At 32.6% G+C, this 21,278-nt stretch overlaps 2 protein-coding genes across 2 annotated transcripts; both read left to right on the top strand.

Moving 5' to 3' along the window:
- The first annotated feature begins 6,358 nt into the window (after window positions 1-6,358).
- On the top strand, window positions 6,359-7,456 carry LOC149803614 (beta-1,3-galactosyl-O-glycosyl-glycoprotein beta-1,6-N-acetylglucosaminyltransferase 3-like). The gene has a single exon (XM_089953963.1). It carries the CDS (start codon window positions 6,359-6,361, stop codon window positions 7,454-7,456), a length of 1,098 nt encoding a protein of 365 aa, XP_089810089.1.
- A 6,358-nt stretch (window positions 7,457-13,814) lies between these two features.
- LOC149803613 (beta-1,3-galactosyl-O-glycosyl-glycoprotein beta-1,6-N-acetylglucosaminyltransferase 3-like) lies at window positions 13,815-14,912 on the top strand. The gene has a single exon (XM_089953962.1). It carries the CDS (start codon window positions 13,815-13,817, stop codon window positions 14,910-14,912), a length of 1,098 nt encoding a protein of 365 aa, XP_089810088.1.
- The last annotated feature ends 6,366 nt before the right edge of the window (window positions 14,913-21,278 follow it).

Here is a 21,278-nt window from a genome sequence, read left to right as displayed (position 1 = left end):
ATATGTGTAAAGGAGTGAATTATATAGGCTAAGTTGGGTTTCACTTCCTGCAGAAAAGATGGCTTATAGAAGGTTCATTTCTCTTCACTAAACGTCTATTATCTTTCAGTGACTCGAAGCAGTTCGATATGCAAAACTTCCATTACTACTGAACTGTGATGTATTAGAGTTATTAGAGGTGTGCGGTATTAACGGTTTATTTCGATATTTTGTTCGTCGGTAGGCAACACGGTACTTTTTACTACATCGATAAATCGGTAGCTTCCGTTTCTAAGTAATATACTAAATTCCGAAGTAATCTTATTACTTATTTAATTTAATGATATTAGCAACATGTTTTTATTTTTATGACGAAAATAATGTAAAATATATTAATATTTTGGGGGTTACAAAACAGTTGTATTTGTCACAAATTCTTATGGAATATCACAGATATGATTATAATTCTTTAATTACACGTTTAACACTTGTCACATAGTGGCGAAATGGAATACTGTGAATGAAATTTGGGCCAAATATTACTCTTGGAAGAAATATTGCTGATTAAAAAATATAATTTCTTGGATTATTTACTTATATAATGTGTTATGTACATATATTCCTTTGCAAGACTGCCAATCATCGTAAGATTTTCTTGAGAACCATTGTTTTCTGTTAGACGTTTTGAAAATTTCTCGAGACCAGTAAATAGATTCTAGTTTGTTGAGTGTGTTTAGGATTACTAACACTTCTAAAAGTGTCTTGCCTTGCATCCCACTCAAAGCATTCTCAGCAAATAATATCAATAGTACAGCTAATATATTGTAGGCTTCTGTGTCAACACTTCCTATTTTTGTCAATAAGCTCCCCAATGTCGCCATAGTTTTTCACCGGATGTTGGCTATCATGCAAGAGTAGTCATCCTACTTCACATTCAATTTTTAGATTACAACCAAGGCATCAATAAACAAATTTATCTATAATGTACTGATCATTTAATTTGGGGTGTGGGTGCGACTTTTGTTTGTTGAGCTGAGATATTTTATTTTATTGTAAGATAATTAATTTTATTATCCAAATATTATAATAAATATAATATGATGTAATTTTGTTATAAAGTGGACCAAGATATTTTATCCAGCATTTGACTGACGGAATTTTGTTTCTAACAGAAATGTGTCAGACCTATGAAATACATCATTAAATTTCTAGTTTTACGACTACATGGGGTTTAACTAAGCAATAAAGAAGAATCAAAACCAAAACATTTTATAAAATTCAAAATCTTAATGTATTTCTCTAAAATGGAAAGTGAAAGAATTAAAAATTGCTTACAGTCTGGTATGAATTCCTATTTTGCTACACAGTTTTATTAATTCCATTAGATCCGAATACGTTGCAAATGCATTCTGAATGATAAAAAAAATATGTAATGATGTGTCAACAGTATAGAAAAAGTCGCCGTTTTAATTCCAAATATCTTTAAGTTAATGGACCAGTTTCACAATACCTTTAAATAACGCTCTTGGGTTATCTTGCAAAATCTCGTAATTCCAAAACGAGGCGCTCACAGCTGGGAGATTTACAATTAAAATGTCAAAACGTTGGAATCATATTGATTATAGCATAGAGGATTTACAGTGTTTAACTGTCAAACAGTTACAAAAATTCTTAAATACAAATACTCCGTTAGGTATTCGAAGGACACAAATAATTCCAATTACAAAATTTACATATGTCAACAACTTTTGACATTATGCAGTATAACCTGTGTTATAAGAATTTACTGCGCATAAAAAAATAACTAAGAGAAAGGCGTAAGTACAATTGATATGTGATACCAATACAATTGTTTTAGTAGCATGTAAATACTAATGTAATAGAGAATTTCAAGAATGGATAACCCATCTATCTTCTTTCTTATACATAAGAATCACGTCTCTTATGTGGAGCTATAGGTCCAGGTGACTTCAGGATAAACTGTCCTTATACACTTCATACATTAAGTTAGGTGCTAAATGCTAATAAAGTCTTCTATATCCATTTCAAATTAAATCCCTCTTACCCTCTTTCTGTATCTATCGAGCTTATTTTCAACGTTTGATTTACAAAGCCTAAGGCAATGTTCTATGATAGCAATCTATGAAAGTAAAACAAAGATTGTATGCTACCTTAAAGCAAGTAATCCAAAGAGTATTGCTACGTGGATCAATAATTCAATGTATGTTCAAGTATTGGTATGGCAATTAATATACATCACTACATTTTCGGTGCACAAAATTTTGAATTTTCAACTATATATTTGTGTTTACCGGTTTTAAACGGCTCTATAAGCTCTGCAACTTAGTTTATATACATGGGAGTAATTTCCTTTTTTATTAAGTATTTCTTCTAAACCTGGATATAGACCAACATAATATCGTAACTCGTAAATAACAATAAAATCAAAGAAATGTATGTCCTTATGTCTTTGACACATAATTATTTTAACTTTCGATAAAATACTAAATGTGCATTGTGTATATGCTGTCCATGTTTTAGTCAATATCATCTGGCAGACAAGTTTCAAAATTGCAACATTTTATTTAGAGTCATATTTGTTCTAGTTGTCAAATTACGAATGCATATGGAAACAGTTTGCTAGACTGAGTTTACTAAAGTTTTCTGAATATCCTTTAATTGGAAGGCTCCTGATTAATTGTAACCCTAACATAATGAAGAAATAAAATAATCTTATCTATCAAGTAGACTAAAGTCTTCTACCAGGAAGAGACAGACACGAAGAGTAAACACTTCCAACCAATTTAAATACTTCAAGATAGAAGAAACTACTTTGATAACAAAAAAGACACAGATTAAGTAGAGGTTTGAGACTTTCGAACTGATAAGTAGAGAAAAATCAAATACAAACCGCTACCTGTCTAATTCATGTCATGTTCAGAATAATAAATGAGTTGTTAACAACCAGCATTTAAAGATTGGGTGTTCTAATGGGTACTTTAATGGGACTTTATGTCGGCTCTGATGATACTTAAGTCCAGACATGAAAAGTACTTTAGATACTGGTATTTCTTGAGACTCTTGAATTATGAACAGTTGCAACGGCCTTTCGGCGATATATAGAACACATTTTTGGATACAATACGATGGTTGACGAGTTGTCAATAACATGAATGTAATAAACCCTAACCCATGTCATCATTTCGAATTCACGAGCTACAGTTATCATCTTTGAAAGCTTCAATATTTATATTGTGTCTTACTTTCTCTTTTTATAATGACTTTTATCATTTTTTATTTTTGACAGTTTTGTACTAGTTCCAATTATCTTGTGTTTGATCAGTGAAAACATGTTGATCTTAATCAGAATAACCAAAAGGTCCACCAGATATAATATGAACTTTATCTAGTTTCTTACATCATCACCTGTGTGCTTTATAAAAATATACCCATCTCCTTTTCAATTTCAATGGAATGTCAATCTATTTAAATTTGTATTATATTTAATGTTTTGCTTTTGAGGATTTAAACTTCTGAATCTTGCGAAGACGGATATTTGTGTTTTCGTCACGATGGTAATACGATTCATAAACTTATTTACATTTTTTCTATTCTTTTGCCTCCAATTTATAAAATAGTTCTTATTCCTTTGGTCCAGTTGTTCAGTTGGGCCTTGTGACAGGGCCAATAACAGTTGTTGTATGTCACCTGCAAAAGATAATTTTATTTGTACAAGGTTGTCTTTTTCTAACACTTATTGCAATAGCTCACAACCCCAACTGGAGTTCCGAAACCATGAAAGAAAACGAATCTTACTGGATACGCAGCCTTACAACATTGAAACCAAGCGGTTTAAACGAATAAGACTAGAAAAAGACAGCCATTCATAAATAAAATTATCTTTTTGCAGCTGGCATGTTCTCTTTTCAATAATTCTCTAAATGTGCTTATTAGTCACCCAATAACCTATAATTACAACTATACCGTTAACGACTTTATGTAAATCATGAAGTTTCAGATGTCAAAATGTCAACACATTCACCATCGATCAAAGATGGTAAGGAATTTTAAAACTTTATATTTAATCCTAAAACGAAGATCGTAATAGCTGGTGTTGATCAGCTAGACCCAGAAATTGCCAATGAGGCAAATGCAACAAATAAAATTGCTCAGATGATAAACTTAACATTAGATTCACCAGATTTAAATGAGAACGTTGACGACTTTATTAGACTTGCAGGAATGAAAGGTCCCCATCTACACGACGCTATCAGAGACTTTGACATAACAAGTAAATACTGCCCACCCAGTGGTTGTGAGGAACAACGATTGTCTGATACTCTGATCGAGCTTAACAAAGAAAATTCATTGTTAATCAACAAATCTAATCTTATTAAAACAAGATCGTATGGCGGCAAAAAGCCAGAACAAGAACGAATAAAACAAAATCATGATGAACTTGACAAACAAGCTGAAACCAGAAAAAATTAAGTTGTCAAAAATCGCAAACTTAGATACACATTTGCTAAATGCCGTATATTCCGTGAACTAGGTATGGATTATCTTGATAATAATACCTTATTGGAAATAACAGATGTTCGTTCTGATGCTGACCTGTTAATATCATCTTATCTTTTGCCCCTTTGACTCGCTGACAAAAGAAAACTCGAAAGAATATGATGAATCGCATGTTGTTGCTGTACTTAAAGTGGTATCACATAGAGAATGAAAAGTAGAATTGAATTCTGACGCAGAATTTTTTTTTATATTTTATACTGCGTTAGATGAAATAACTTATATATATCCTAAATTTTCAATCGACACGTTTCGATAAAGTGACATACGATAGAAGTAAAAAGATTGATCTTAAAAAATACGATAAATATGTTTAAAAAGTACTTACAGAACCATGATATAAAAATATAAAAGAGTTGATTGACAGGTATCTAAATTTACCAGTCAATGATATAAGCATTAAAAATAACCATCGCCTATTACAATTTGGCACACCAAAAGCAATTCTTAGACATCACCTGATACTTAAAACGTTTAGCTTGTAGGATCTTAGCAAAGTAACTGGTTATCTTGAGGAAACAGAAAGTGAGCATAAAGATGCAAATGAGATTATGGAAATACCAACACACTTTAATCCTGTTTGCTTTTCCACATATATCGATATTAGTGAAGATGAAATATATACAGATATATCCTCTGATGTATATAAGTACAGAGATGTTATCGCTGATCCAATAAATAACTATTCCGTGTGTTATTGGATACAGTTGCAAAAGGAAATACATTTTCTTTAGAATAGTAAAATAATGTAACGACAAGTAATAGATTTAAATCATGTGTCAGACATTCTTCAGGAAAACGAAAAAGACGAGCTTATGCAGTACTACAAGTATTATCACAAACAAATTTGGTATGTAAGAAAATCTTACCGGTATTACGGTAGAATTTTAAAGGTGATATCGTACATCCCAATTGCTTTAAGAAATCTATTTCTGTTATCAGATATACAAGATTACTTTTTGTTGCAGACGATGGAAATTATTGTTTTCTTTTGTTACGAATGATAAATTCTACGTATTTATAGATCATTAGTTACGTGAGCATTATAAAGATCTTGCTTGCTCTTAAAACGTTATAATTCGTCATTATTTGCATTGTTCTAACTTTACCTTTCGCTGATGCCATGTAGCCACAATTGTGCTGTGATCTCGTGAAACAGCACATACATACATACATACATACATACAAAGCACAACCAATACGTTCCACTACGTTATACTGATACAATGAACATCTAGGAGTGGATTACTTCGAAACGATTTAGCGTAGTAAAATAATGTGGTATTTTCATGAAACCAAACAAAATTCTAAACTATTCCTTTATTATGTGAGCAAAACATTTAAAAGTACTCAGAAAACGTTTTGAGACCCTAAATCTTATGGAGTGGCTCATATATGTGTGCATGTTCGTTTAGGTCACTATGATACACGCGTGTGGAACAAATATTTTTACGAGTACCCATTTTTGTGCTGCCAGGAGTATATTTCCATGGCAGAACTGAGACATGGAAATTTGCATAGCTATGATTATAGGAATAACTTGTTTAATGGTACCAGTATCTGCAATAAATGAAGACCACAAACCCTATAACTTTCCTTTCTGTCTTCTTTCCAGTCATTCTTGTTAGGTGTTTGTTACTGGTATTGTCTCGTATTTGATCACTACGCAGTATTATAGTTTTTACTCATGAGATTTTAAGTTTGCTCAAGCTAAATATTCGAATGGTCCTTTACGCCGCTTTTCCTTTCAATACTTATATGTTTCTTTCCAATTACAAAAGGTTAACAATTGACCGTTCCCGTCATGCCGAAGCTCGTTCGACGAAAAGCTGAAGTTGTCATAATGTTCAGTGTGTTTTGCTTTGTCTGGATTGTCAACCATTATTTAGGATGTGGTGGTGACTGTGAGAAATTGTCTTTCATTCGAAATGCCTCCTTTGAAGTTTCATTTAATAGAACCCAAACACCGAATGAAACACAGACGGAAAAAGTGCTAACCAGGAAACTTAGAAGACTTGTAACAGCAGTCGATTGCAAACGTATAATAGAGGGACAGAAAGAGGAAATTACTAATGCCACCACGTGGATGACGAAACAAACCAAAAATACTATTCTTGATGCTGAATATTTAAATTTGACATCCGATTGTAAAGCATACAAGAAGGAGAGAGGTTTTCTGGACTTCATCGTGACAGAGGAGGAAAAGCAGTTTCCCATTGCCTACAGCATTCTTTTGTACCAAGAGGTGGAGCAAATGGAGAGGCTCCTGAGGGCAATTTACAGACCTCAAAATATCTATTGTATTCACGTCGACTTTTCCTCGTCAGTGGAGGTTCACAGTGCCGTAAATGCCATTACCAGATGCTTTGAGAATGTTTTTGTGGTTTCCAAAAAGGAGACTGTTGTTTATGCTGGGTTCACGAGGCTACAGGCAGATATAAACTGCATGGCCGACTTATTGCAGAAGAATGGGGAATGGAAATATTTTATAAATCTTCCAAGCCAACAGTATCCTATCAAAACAAACCACGAAATTGTGAAAATTTTGCAAATATATAACGGTTCAAATGACATCGAGGGGATAACAGGTAATCGCATGCTTCCAGAACGATTTAAATACGTTCATAATTACGTGTCAAAGGACGGTGGGAAAGCAACCATTTACATGACAGATATACCAAAATCTGATCCCCCACATAATATAACAATTGTAAAAGGCAGCGCATATGGCATCTTTAGCAGGAACTTTGTTCGGTTTATTATTTATGATGAAAGAGCAAGAGCTTTATTGGAATGGTGCAAGGAAATATACAGCCCTGACGAATATTACTGGGCAACGCTGAATCATGACCCACACCTTAGTGCTCCTGGCGGTTATGCAGGTAAGGTAAATGCAACATAGATATGTGTAAAGGAGTGAATTATATAGGCTAAGTTGGGTTTCACTTCCTGCAGAAAAGATGGCTTATAGAAGGTTCATTTCTCTTCACTAAACGTCTATTATCTTTCAGTGACTCGAAGCAGTTCGATATGCAAAACTTCCATTACTACTGAACTGTGATGTATTAGAGTTATTAGAGGTGTGCGGTATTAACGGTTTATTTCGATATTTTGTTCGTCGGTAGGCAACACGGTACTTTTTACTACATCGATAAATCGGTAGCTTCCGTTTCTAAGTAATATACTAAATTCCGAAGTAATCTTATTACTTATTTAATTTAATGATATTAGCAACATGTTTTTATTTTTATGACGAAAATAATGTAAAATATATTAATATTTTGGGGGTTACAAAACAGTTGTATTTGTCACAAATTCTTATGGAATATCACAGATATGATTATAATTCTTTAATTACACGTTTAACACTTGTCACATAGTGGCGAAATGGAATACTGTGAATGAAATTTGGGCCAAATATTACTCTTGGAAGAAATATTGCTGATTAAAAAATATAATTTCTTGGATTATTTACTTATATAATGTGTTATGTACATATATTCCTTTGCAAGACTGCCAATCATCGTAAGATTTTCTTGAGAACCATTGTTTTCTGTTAGACGTTTTGAAAATTTCTCGAGACCAGTAAATAGATTCTAGTTTGTTGAGTGTGTTTAGGATTACTAACACTTCTAAAAGTGTCTTGCCTTGCATCCCACTCAAAGCATTCTCAGCAAATAATATCAATAGTACAGCTAATATATTGTAGGCTTCTGTGTCAACACTTCCTATTTTTGTCAATAAGCTCCCCAATGTCGCCATAGTTTTTCACCGGATGTTGGCTATCATGCAAGAGTAGTCATCCTACTTCACATTCAATTTTTAGATTACAACCAAGGCATCAATAAACAAATTTATCTATAATGTACTGATCATTTAATTTGGGGTGTGGGTGCGACTTTTGTTTGTTGAGCTGAGATATTTTATTTTATTGTAAGATAATTAATTTTATTATCCAAATATTATAATAAATATAATATGATGTAATTTTGTTATAAAGTGGACCAAGATATTTTATCCAGCATTTGACTGACGGAATTTTGTTTCTAACAGAAATGTGTCAGACCTATGAAATACATCATTAAATTTCTAGTTTTACGACTACATGGGGTTTAACTAAGCAATAAAGAAGAATCAAAACCAAAACATTTTATAAAATTCAAAATCTTAATGTATTTCTCTAAAATGGAAAGTGAAAGAATTAAAAATTGCTTACAGTCTGGTATGAATTCCTATTTTGCTACACAGTTTTATTAATTCCATTAGATCCGAATACGTTGCAAATGCATTCTGAATGATAAAAAAAATATGTAATGATGTGTCAACAGTATAGAAAAAGTAGCCGTTTTAATTCCAAATATCTTTAAGTTAATGGACCAGTTTCACAATACCTTTAAAAAACGCTCTTGGGTTATCTTGCAAAATCTCGTAATTCCAAAACGAGGCGCTCACAGCTGGGAGATTTACAATTAAAATGTCAAAACGTTGGAATCATATTGATTATAGCATAGAGGATTTACAGTGTTTAACTGTCAAACAGTTACAAAAATTCTTAAATACAAATACTCCGTTAGGTATTCGAAGGACACAAATAATTCCAATTACAAAATTTACATATGTCAACAACTTTTGACATTATGCAGTATAACCTGTGTTATAAGAATTTACTGCGCATAAAAAAATAACTAAGAGAAAGGCGTAAGTACAATTGATATGTGATACCAATACAATTGTTTTAGTAGCATGTAAATACTAATGTAATAGAGAATTTCAAGAATGGATAACCCATCTATCTTCTTTCTTATACATAAGAATCACGTCTCTTATGTGGAGCTATAGGTCCAGGTGACTTCAGGATAAACTGTCCTTATACACTTCATACATTAAGTTAGGTGCTAAATGCTAATAAAGTCTTCTATATCCATTTCAAATTAAATCCCTCTTACCCTCTTTCTGTATCTATCGAGCTTATTTTCAACGTTTGATTTACAAAGCCTAAGGCAATGTTCTATGATAGCAATCTATGAAAGTAAAACAAAGATTGTATGCTACCTTAAAGCAAGTAATCCAAAGAGTATTGCTACGTGGATCAATAATTCAATGTATGTTCAAGTATTGGTATGGCAATTAATATACATCACTACATTTTCGGTGCACAAAATTTTGAATTTTCAACTATATATTTGTGTTTACCGGTTTTAAACGGCTCTATAAGCTCTGCAACTTAGTTTATATACATGGGAGTAATTTCCTTTTTTATTAAGTATTTCTTCTAAACCTGGATATAGACCAACATAATATCGTAACTCGTAAATAACAATAAAATCAAAGAAATGTATGTCCTTATGTCTTTGACACATAATTATTTTAACTTTCGATAAAATACTAAATGTGCATTGTGTATATGCTGTCCATGTTTTAGTCAATATCATCTGGCAGACAAGTTTCAAAATTGCAACATTTTATTTAGAGTCATATTTGTTCTAGTTGTCAAATTACGAATGCATATGGAAACAGTTTGCTAGACTGAGTTTACTAAAGTTTTCTGAATATCCTTTAATTGGAAGGCTCCTGATTAATTGTAACCCTAACATAATGAAGAAATAAAATAATCTTATCTATCAAGTAGACTAAAGTCTTCTACCAGGAAGAGACAGACACGAAGAGTAAACACTTCCAACCAATTTAAATACTTCAAGATAGAAGAAACTACTTTGATAACAAAAAAGACACAGAATAAGTAGAGGTTTGAGACTTTCGAACTGATAAGTAGAGAAAAATCAAATACAAACCGCTACCTGTCTAATTCATGTCATGTTCAGAATAATAAATGAGTTGTTAACAACCAGCATTTAAAGATTGGGTGTTCTAATGGGTACTTTAATGGGACTTTATGTCGGCTCTGATGATACTTAAGTCCAGACATGAAAAGTACTTTAGATACTGGTATTTCTTGAGACTCTTGAATTATGAACAGTTGCAACGGCCTTTCGGCGATATATAGAACACATTTTTGGATACAATACGATGGTTGACGAGTTGTCAATAACATGAATGTAATAAACCCTAACCCATGTCATCATTTCGAATTCACGAGCTACAGTTATCATCTTTGAAAGCTTCAATATTTATATTGTGTCTTACTTTCTCTTTTTATAATGACTTTTATCATTTTTTATTTTTGACAGTTTTGTACTAGTTCCAATTATCTTGTGTTTGATCAGTGAAAACATGTTGATCTTAATCAGAATAACCAAAAGGTCCACCAGATATAATATGAACTTTATCTAGTTTCTTACATCATCACCTGTGTGCTTTATAAAAATATACCCATCTCCTTTTCAATTTCAATGGAATGTCAATCTATTTAAATTTGTATTATATTTAATGTTTTGCTTTTGAGGATTTAAACTTCTGAATCTTGCGAAGACGGATATTTGTGTTTTCGTCACGATGGTAATACGATTCATAAACTTATTTACATTTTTTCTATTCTTTTGCCTCCAATTTATAAAATAGTTCTTATTCCTTTGGTCCAGTTGTTCAGTTGGGCCTTGTGACAGGGCCAATAACAGTTGTTGTATGTCACCTGCAAAAGATAATTTTATTTGTACAAGGTTGTCTTTTTCTAACACTTATTGCAATAGCTCACAACCCCAACTGGAGTTCCGAAACCATGAAAGAAAACGAATCTTACTGGATACGCAGCCTTACAACATTGAAACCAAGCGGTTTAAACGAATAAGACTAGAAAAAGACAGCCATTCATAAATAAAATTATCTTTTTGCAGCTGGCATGTTCTCTTTTCAATAATTCTCTAAATGTGCTTATTAGTCACCCAATAACCTATAATTACAACTATACCGTTAACGACTTTATGTAAATCATGAAGTTTCAGATGTCAAAATGTCAACACATTCACCATCGATCAAAGATGGTAAGGAATTTTAAAACTTTATATTTAATCCTAAAACGAAGATCGTAATAGCTGGTGTTGATCAGCTAGACCCAGAAATTGCCAATGAGGCAAATGCAACAAATAAAATTGCTCAGATGATAAACTTAACATTAGATTCACCAGATTTAAATGAGAACGTTGACGACTTTATTAGACTTGCAGGAATGAAAGGTCCCCATCTACACGACGCTATCAGAGACTTTGACATAACAAGTAAATACTGCCCACCCAGTGGTTGTGAGGAACAACGATTGTCTGATACTCTGATCGAGCTTAACAAAGAAAATTCATTGTTAATCAACAAATCTAATCTTATTAAAACAAGATCGTATGGCGGCAAAAAGCCAGAACAAGAACGAATAAAACAAAATCATGATGAACTTGACAAACAAGCTGAAACCAGAAAAAATTAAGTTGTCAAAAATCGCAAACTTAGATACACATTTGCTAAATGCCGTATATTCCGTGAACTAGGTATGGATTATCTTGATAATAATACCTTATTGGAAATAACAGATGTTCGTTCTGATGCTGACCTGTTAATATCATCTTATCTTTTGCCCCTTTGACTCGCTGACAAAAGAAAACTCGAAAGAATATGATGAATCGCATGTTGTTGCTGTACTTAAAGTGGTATCACATAGAGAATGAAAAGTAGAATTGAATTCTGACGCAGAATTTTTTTTTATATTTTATACTGCGTTAGATGAAATAACTTATATATATCCTAAATTTTCAATCGACACGTTTCGATAAAGTGACATACGATAGAAGTAAAAAGATTGATCTTAAAAAATACGATAAATATGTTTAAAAAGTACTTACAGAACCATGATATAAAAATATAAAAGAGTTGATTGACAGGTATCTAAATTTACCAGTCAATGATATAAGCATTAAAAATAACCATCGCCTATTACAATTTGGCACACCAAAAGCAATTCTTAGACATCACCTGATACTTAAAACGTTTAGCTTGTAGGATCTTAGCAAAGTAACTGGTTATCTTGAGGAAACAGAAAGTGAGCATAAAGATGCAAATGAGATTATGGAAATACCAACACACTTTAATCCTGTTTGCTTTTCCACATATATCGATATTAGTGAAGATGAAATATATACAGATATATCCTCTGATGTATATAAGTACAGAGATGTTATCGCTGATCCAATAAATAACTATTCCGTGTGTTATTGGATACAGTTGCAAAAGGAAATACATTTTCTTTAGAATAGTAAAATAATGTAACGACAAGTAATAGATTTAAATCATGTGTCAGACATTCTTCAGGAAAACGAAAAAGACGAGCTTATGCAGTACTACAAGTATTATCACAAACAAATTTGGTATGTAAGAAAATCTTACCGGTATTACGGTAGAATTTTAAAGGTGATATCGTACATCCCAATTGCTTTAAGAAATCTATTTCTGTTATCAGATATACAAGATTACTTTTTGTTGCAGACGATGGAAATTATTGTTTTCTTTTGTTACGAATGATAAATTCTACGTATTTATAGATCATTAGTTACGTGAGCATTATAAAGATCTTGCTTGCTCTTAAAACGTTATAATTCGTCATTATTTGCATTGTTCTAACTTTACCTTTCGCTGATGCCATGTAGCCACAATTGTGCTGTGATCTCGTGAAACAGCACATACATACATACATACATACATACAAAGCACAACCAATACGTTCCACTACGTTATACTGATACAATGAACATCTAGGAGTGGATTACTTCGAAACGATTTAGCGTAGTAAAATAATGTGGTATTTTCATGAAACCAAACAAAATTCTAAACTATTCCTTTATTATGTGAGCAAAACATTTAAAAGTACTCAGAAAACGTTTTGAGACCCTAAATCTTATGGAGTGGCTCATATATGTGTGCATGTTCGTTTAGGTCACTATGATACACGCGTGTGGAACAAATATTTTTACGAGTACCCATTTTTGTGCTGCCAGGAGTATATTTCCATGGCAGAACTGAGACATGGAAATTTGCATAGCTATGATTATAGGAATAACTTGTTTAATGGTACCAGTATCTGCAATAAATGAAGACCACAAACCCTATAACTTTCCTTTCTGTCTTCTTTCCAGTCATTCTTGTTAGGTGTTTGTTACTGGTATTGTCTCGTATTTGATCACTACGCAGTATTATAGTTTTTACTCATGAGATTTTAAGTTTGCTCAAGCTAAATATTCGAATGGTCCTTTACGCCGCTTTTCCTTTCAATACTTATATGTTTCTTTCCAATTACAAAAGGTTAACAATTGACCGTTCCCGTCATGCCGAAGCTCGTTCGACGAAAAGCTGAAGTTGTCATAATGTTCAGTGTGTTTTGCTTTGTCTGGATTGTCAACCATTATTTAGGATGTGGTGGTGACTGTGAGAAATTGTCTTTCATTCGAAATGCCTCCTTTGAAGTTTCATTTAATAGAACCCAAACACCGAATGAAACACAGACGGAAAAAGTGCTAACCAGGAAACTTAGAAGACTTGTAACAGCAGTCGATTGCAAACGTATAATAGAGGGACAGAAAGAGGAAATTACTAATGCCACCACGTGGATGACGAAACAAACCAAAAATACTATTCTTGATGCTGAATATTTAAATTTGACATCCGATTGTAAAGCATACAAGAAGGAGAGAGGTTTTCTGGACTTCATCGTGACAGAGGAGGAAAAGCAGTTTCCCATTGCCTACAGCATTCTTTTGTACCAAGAGGTGGAGCAAATGGAGAGGCTCCTGAGGGCAATTTACAGACCTCAAAATATCTATTGTATTCACGTCGACTTTTCCTCGTCAGTGGAGGTTCACAGTGCCGTAAATGCCATTACCAGATGCTTTGAGAATGTTTTTGTGGTTTCCAAAAAGGAGACTCTTGTTTATGCTGGGTTCACGAGGCTACAGGCAGATATAAACTGCATGGCCGACTTATTGCAGAAGAATGGGGAATGGAAATATTTTATAAATCTTCCAAGCCAACAGTATCCTATCAAAACAAACCACGAAATTGTGAAAATTTTGCAAATATATAACGGTTCAAATGACATCGAGGGGATAACAGGTAATCGCATGCTTCCAGAACGATTTAAATACGTTCATAATTACGTGTCAAAGGACGGTGGGAAAGCAACCATTTACATGACAGATATACCAAAATCTGATCCCCCACATAATATAACAATTGTAAAAGGCAGCGCATATGGCATCTTTAGCAGGAACTTTGTTCGGTTTATTATTTATGATGAAAGAGCAAGAGCTTTATTGGAATGGTGCAAGGAAATATACAGCCCTGACGAATATTACTGGGCAACGCTGAATCATGACCCACACCTTAGTGCTCCTGGCGGTTATGCAGGTAAGGTAAATGCAACATAGATATGTGTAAAGGAGTGAATTATATAGGCTAAGTTGGGTTTCACTTCCTGCAGAAAAGATGGCTTATAGAAGGTTCATTTCTCTTCACTAAACGTCTATTATCTTTCAGTGACTCGAAGCAGTTCGATATGCAAAACTTCCATTACTACTGAACTGTGATGTATTAGAGTTATTAGAGGTGTGCGGTATTAACGGTTTATTTCGATATTTTGTTCGTCGGTAGGCAACACGGTACTTTTTACTACATCGATAAATCGGTAGCTTCCGTTTCTAAGTAATATACTAAATTCCGAAGTAATCTTATTACTTATTTAATTTAATGATATTAGCAACATGTTTTTATTTTTATGACGAAAATAATGTAAAATATATTAATATTTTGGGGGTTACAAAACAGTTGTATTTGTCACAAATTCTTATGGAATATCACAGATATGATTATAATTCTTTAATTACACGTTTAACACTTGTCACATAGTGGCGAAATGGAATACTGTGAATGAAATTTGGGCCAAATATTACTCTTGGAAGAAATATTGCTGATTAAAAAATATAATTTCTTGGATTATTTACTTATATAATGTGTTATGTACATATATTCCTTTGCAAGACTGCCAATCATCGTAAGATTTTCTTGAGAACCATTGTTTTCTGTTAGACGTTTTGAAAATTTCTCGAGACCAGTAAATAGATTCTAGTTTGTTGAGTGTGTTTAGGATTACTAACACTTCTAAAAGTGTCTTGCCTTGCATCCCACTCAAAGCATTCTCAGCAAATAATATCAATAGTACAGCTAATATATTGTAGGCTTCTGTGTCAACACTTCCTATTTTTGTCAATAAGCTCCCCAATGTCGCCATAGTTTTTCACCGGATGTTGGCTATCATGCAAGAGTAGTCATCCTACTTCACATTCAATTTTTAGATTACAACCAAGGCATCAATAAACAAATTTATCTATAATGTACTGATCATTTAATTTGGGGTGTGGGTGCGACTTTTGTTTGTTGAGCTGAGATATTTTATTTTATTGTAAGATAATTAATTTTATTATCCAAATATTATAATAAATATAATATGATGTAATTTTGTTATAAAGTGGACCAAGATATTTTATCCAGCATTTGACTGACGGAATTTTGTTTCTAACAGAAATGTGTCAGACCTATGAAATACATCATTAAATTTCTAGTTTTACGACTACATGGGGTTTAACTAAGCAATAAAGAAGAATCAAAACCAAAACATTTTATAAAATTCAAAATCTTAATGTATTTCTCTAAAATGGAAAGTGAAAGAATTAAAAATTGCTTACAGTCTGGTATGAATTCCTATTTTGCTACACAGTTTTATTAATTCCATTAGATCCGAATACGTTGCAAATGCATTCTGAATGATAAAAAAAATATGTAATGATGTGTCAACAGTATAGAAAAAGTAGCCGTTTTAATTCCAAATATCTTTAAGTTAATGGACCAGTTTCACAATACCTTTAAAAAACGCTCTTGGGTTATCTTGCAAAATCTCGTAATTCCAAAACGAGGCGCTCACAGCTGGGAGATTTACAATTAAAATGTCAAAACGTTGGAATCATATTGATTATAGCATAGAGGATTTACAGTGTTTAACTGTCAAACAGTTACAAAAATTCTTAAATACAAATACTCCGTTAGGTATTCGAAGGACACAAATAATTCCAATTACAAAATTTACATATGTCAACAACTTTTGACATTATGCAGTATAACCTGTGTTATAAGAATTTACTGCGCATAAAAAAATAACTAAGAGAAAGGCGTAAGTACAATTGATATGTGATACCAATACAATTGTTTTAGTAGCATGTAAATACTAATGTAATAGAGAATTTCAAGAATGGATAACCCATCTATCTTCTTTCTTATACATAAGAATCACGTCTCTTATGTGGAGCTATAGGTCCAGGTGACTTCAGGATAAACTGTCCTTATACACTTCATACATTAAGTTAGGTGCTAAATGCTAATAAAGTCTTCTATATCCATTTCAAATTAAATCCCTCTTACCCTCTTTCTGTATCTATCGAGCTTATTTTCAACGTTTGATTTACAAAGCCTAAGGCAATGTTCTATGATAGCAATCTATGAAAGTAAAACAAAGATTGTATGCTACCTTAAAGCAAGTAATCCAAAGAGTATTGCTACGTGGATCAATAATTCAATGTATGTTCAAGTATTGGTATGGCAATTAATATACATCACTACATTTTCGGTGCACAAAATTTTGAATTTTCAACTATATATTTGTGTTTACCGGTTTTAAACGGCTCTATAAGCTCTGCAACTTAGTTTATATACATGGGAGTAATTTCCTTTTTTATTAAGTATTTCTTCTAAACCTGGATATAGACCAACATAATATCGTAACTCGTAAATAACAATAAAATCAAAGAAATGTATGTCCTTATGTCTTTGACACATAATTATTTTAACTTTCGATAAAATACTAAATGTGCATTGTGTATATGCTGTCCATGTTTTAGTCAATATCATCTGGCAGACAAGTTTCAAAATTGCAACATTTTATTTAGAGTCATATTTGTTCTAGTTGTCAAATTACGAATGCATATGGAAACAGTTTGCTAGACTGAGTTTACTAAAGTTTTCTGAATATCCTTTAATTGGAAGGCTCCTGATTAATTGTAACCCTAACATAATGAAGAAATAAAATAATCTTATCTATCAAGTAGACTAAAGTCTTCTACCAGGAAGAGACAGACACGAAGAGTAAACACTTCCAACCAATTTAAATACTTCAAGATAGAAGAAACTACTTTGATAACAAAAAAGACACAGAATAAGTAGAGGTTTGAGACTTTCGAACTGATAAGTAGAGAAAAATCAAATACAAACCGCTACCTGTCTAATTCATGTCATGTTCAGAATAATAAATGAGTTGTTAACAACCAGCATTTAAAGATTGGGTGTTCTAATGGGTACTTTAATGGGACTTTATGTCGGCTCTGATGATACTTAAGTCCAGACATGAAAAGTACTTTAGATACTGGTATTTCTTGAGACTCTTGAATTATGAACAGTTGCAACGGCCTTTCGGCGATATATAGAACACATTTTTGGATACAATACGATGGTTGACGAGTTGTCAATAACATGAATGTAATAAACCCTAACCCATGTCATCATTTCGAATTCACGAGCTACAGTTATCATCTTTGAAAGCTTCAATATTTATATTGTGTCTTACTTTCTCTTTTTATAATGACTTTTATCATTTTTTATTTTTGACAGTTTTGTACTAGTTCCAATTATCTTGTGTTTGATCAGTGAAAACATGTTGATCTTAATCAGAATAACCAAAAGGTCCACCAGATATAATATGAACTTTATCTAGTTTCTTACATCATCACCTGTGTGCTTTATAAAAATATACCCATCTCCTTTTCAATTTCAATGGAATGTCAATCTATTTAAATTTGTATTATATTTAATGTTTTGCTTTTGAGGATTTAAACTTCTGAATCTTGCGAAGACGGATATTTGTGTTTTCGTCACGATGGTAATACGATTCATAAACTTATTTACATTTTTTCTATTCTTTTGCCTCCAATTTATAAAATAGTTCTTATTCCTTTGGTCCAGTTGTTCAGTTGGGCCTTGTGACAGGGCCAATAACAGTTGTTGTATGTCACCTGCAAAAGATAATTTTATTTGTACAAGGTTGTCTTTTTCTAACACTTATTGCAATAGCTCACAACCCCAACTGGAGTTCCGAAACCATGAAAGAAAACGAATCTTACTGGATACGCAGCCTTACAACATTGAAACCAAGCGGTTTAAACGAATAAGACTAGAAAAAGACAGCCATTCATAAATAAAATTATCTTTTTGCAGCTGGCATGTTCTCTTTTCAATAATTCTCTAAATGTGCTTATTAGTCACCCAATAACCTATAATTACAACTATACCGTTAACGACTTTATGTAAATCATGAAGTTTCAGATGTCAAAATGTCAACACATTCACCATCGATCAAAGATGGTAAGGAATTTTAAAACTTTATATTTAATCCTAAAACGAAGATCGTAATAGCTGGTGTTGATCAGCTAGACCCAGAAATTGCCAATGAGGCAAATGCAACAAATAAAATTGCTCAGATGATAAACTTAACATTAGATTCACCAGATTTAAATGAGAACGTTGACGACTTTATTAGACTTGCAGGAATGAAAGGTCCCCATCTACACGACGCTATCAGAGACTTTGACATAACAAGTAAATACTGCCCACCCAGTGGTTGTGAGGAACAACGATTGTCTGATACTCTGATCGAGCTTAACAAAGAAAATTCATTGTTAATCAACAAATCTAATCTTATTAAAACAAGATCGTATGGCGGCAAAAAGCCAGAACAAGAACGAATAAAACAAAATCATGATGAACTTGACAAACAAGCTGAAACCAGAAAAAATTAAGTTGTCAAAAATCGCAAACTTAGATACACATTTGCTAAATGCCGTATATTCCGTGAACTAGGTATGGATTATCTTGATAATAATACCTTATTGGAAATAACAGATGTTCGTTCTGATGCTGACCTGTTAATATCATCTTATCTTTTGCCCCTTTGACTCGCTGACAAAAGAAAACTCGAAAGAATATGATGAATCGCATGTTGTTGCTGTACTTAAAGTGGTATCACATAGAGAATGAAAAGTAGAATTGAATTCTGACGCAGAATTTTTTTTTATATTTTATACTGCGTTAGATGAAATAACTTATATATATCCTAAATTTTCAATCGACACGTTTCGATAAAGTGACATACGATAGAAGTAAAAAGATTGATCTTAAAAAATACGATAAATATGTTTAAAAAGTACTTACAGAACCATGATATAAAAATATAAAAGAGTTGATTGACAGGTATCTAAATTTACCAGTCAATGATATAAGCATTAAAAATAACCATCGCCTATTACAATTTGGCACACCAAAAGCAATTCTTAGACATCACCTGATACTTAAAACGTTTAGCTTGTAGGATCTTAGCAAAGTAACTGGTTATCTTGAGGAAACAGAAAGTGAGCATAAAGATGCAAATGAGATTATGGAAATACCAACACACTTTAATCCTGTTTGCTTTTCCACATATATCGATATTAGTGAAGATGAAATATATACAGATATATCCTCTGATGTATATAAGTACAGAGATGTTATCGCTGATCCAATAAATAACTATTCCGTGTGTTATTGGATACAGTTGCAAAAGGAAATACATTTTCTTTAGAATAGTAAAATAATGTAACGACAAGTAATAGATTTAAATCATGTGTCAGACATTCTTCAGGAAAACGAAAAAGACGAGCTTATGCAGTACTACAAGTATTATCACAAACAAATTTGGTATGTAAGAAAATCTTACCGGTATTACGGTAGAATTTTAAAGGTGATATCGTACATCCCAATTGCTTTAAGAAATCTATTTCTGTTATCAGATATACAAGATTACTTTTTGTTGCAGACGATGGAAATTATTGTTTTCTTTTGTTACGAATGATAAATTCTACGTATTTATAGATCATTAGTTACGTGAGCATTATAAAGATCTTGCTTGCTCTTAAAACGTTATAATTCGTCATTATTTGCATTGTTCTAACTTTACCTTTCGCTGATGCCATGTAGCCACAATTGTGCTGTGATCTCGTGAAACAGCACATACATACATACATACATACATACATACATACAAAGCACAACCAATACGTTCCACTACGTTATACTGATACAATGAACATCTAGGAGTGGATTACTTCGAAACGATTTAGCGTAGTAAAATAATGTGGTATTTTCATGAAACCAAACAAAATTCTAAACTATTCCTTTATTATGTGAGCAAAACATTTAAAAGTACTCAGAAAACGTTTTGAGACCCTAAATCTTATGGAGTGGCTCATATATGTGTGCATGTTCGTTTAGGTCACTATGATACACGCGTGTGGAACAAATATTTTTACGAGTACCCATTTTTGTGCTGCCAGGAGTATATTTCCATGGCAGAACTGAGACATGGAAATTTGCATAGCTATGATTATAGGAATAACTTGTTTAATGGTACCAGTATCTGCAATAAATGAAGACCACAAACCCTATAACTTTCCTTTCTGTCTTCTTTCCAGTCATTCTTGTTAGGTGTTTGTTACTGGTATTGTCTCGTATTTGATCACTACGCAGTATTATAGTTTTTACTCATGAGATTTTAAGTTTGCTCAAGCTAAATATTCGAATGGTCCTTTACGCCGCTTTTCCTTTCAATACTTATATGTTTCTTTCCAATTACAAAAGGTTAACAATTGACCGTTCCCGTC

The sequence above is a fragment of the Sinohyriopsis cumingii genome, chromosome 3, assembly GCF_028554795.1.
Source record: "Sinohyriopsis cumingii isolate HCF-2022 chromosome 3, ASM2855479v2, whole genome shotgun sequence".
NCBI classification, from domain to species: domain Eukaryota; kingdom Metazoa; phylum Mollusca; class Bivalvia; order Unionida; family Unionidae; genus Sinohyriopsis; species Sinohyriopsis cumingii.
This window is presented reverse-complemented; position numbering and strand designations above follow the sequence as displayed.

Bases quoted from the DNA above. Each gene is read 5' to 3' on its own strand.
- LOC149803614 (XM_089953963.1), top strand. From the start codon at position 6,359: ATGCCGAAGCTCGTTCGACGAAAAGCTGAAGTTGTCATAATGTTCAGT.
- LOC149803613 (XM_089953962.1), top strand. From the start codon at position 13,815: ATGCCGAAGCTCGTTCGACGAAAAGCTGAAGTTGTCATAATGTTCAGT.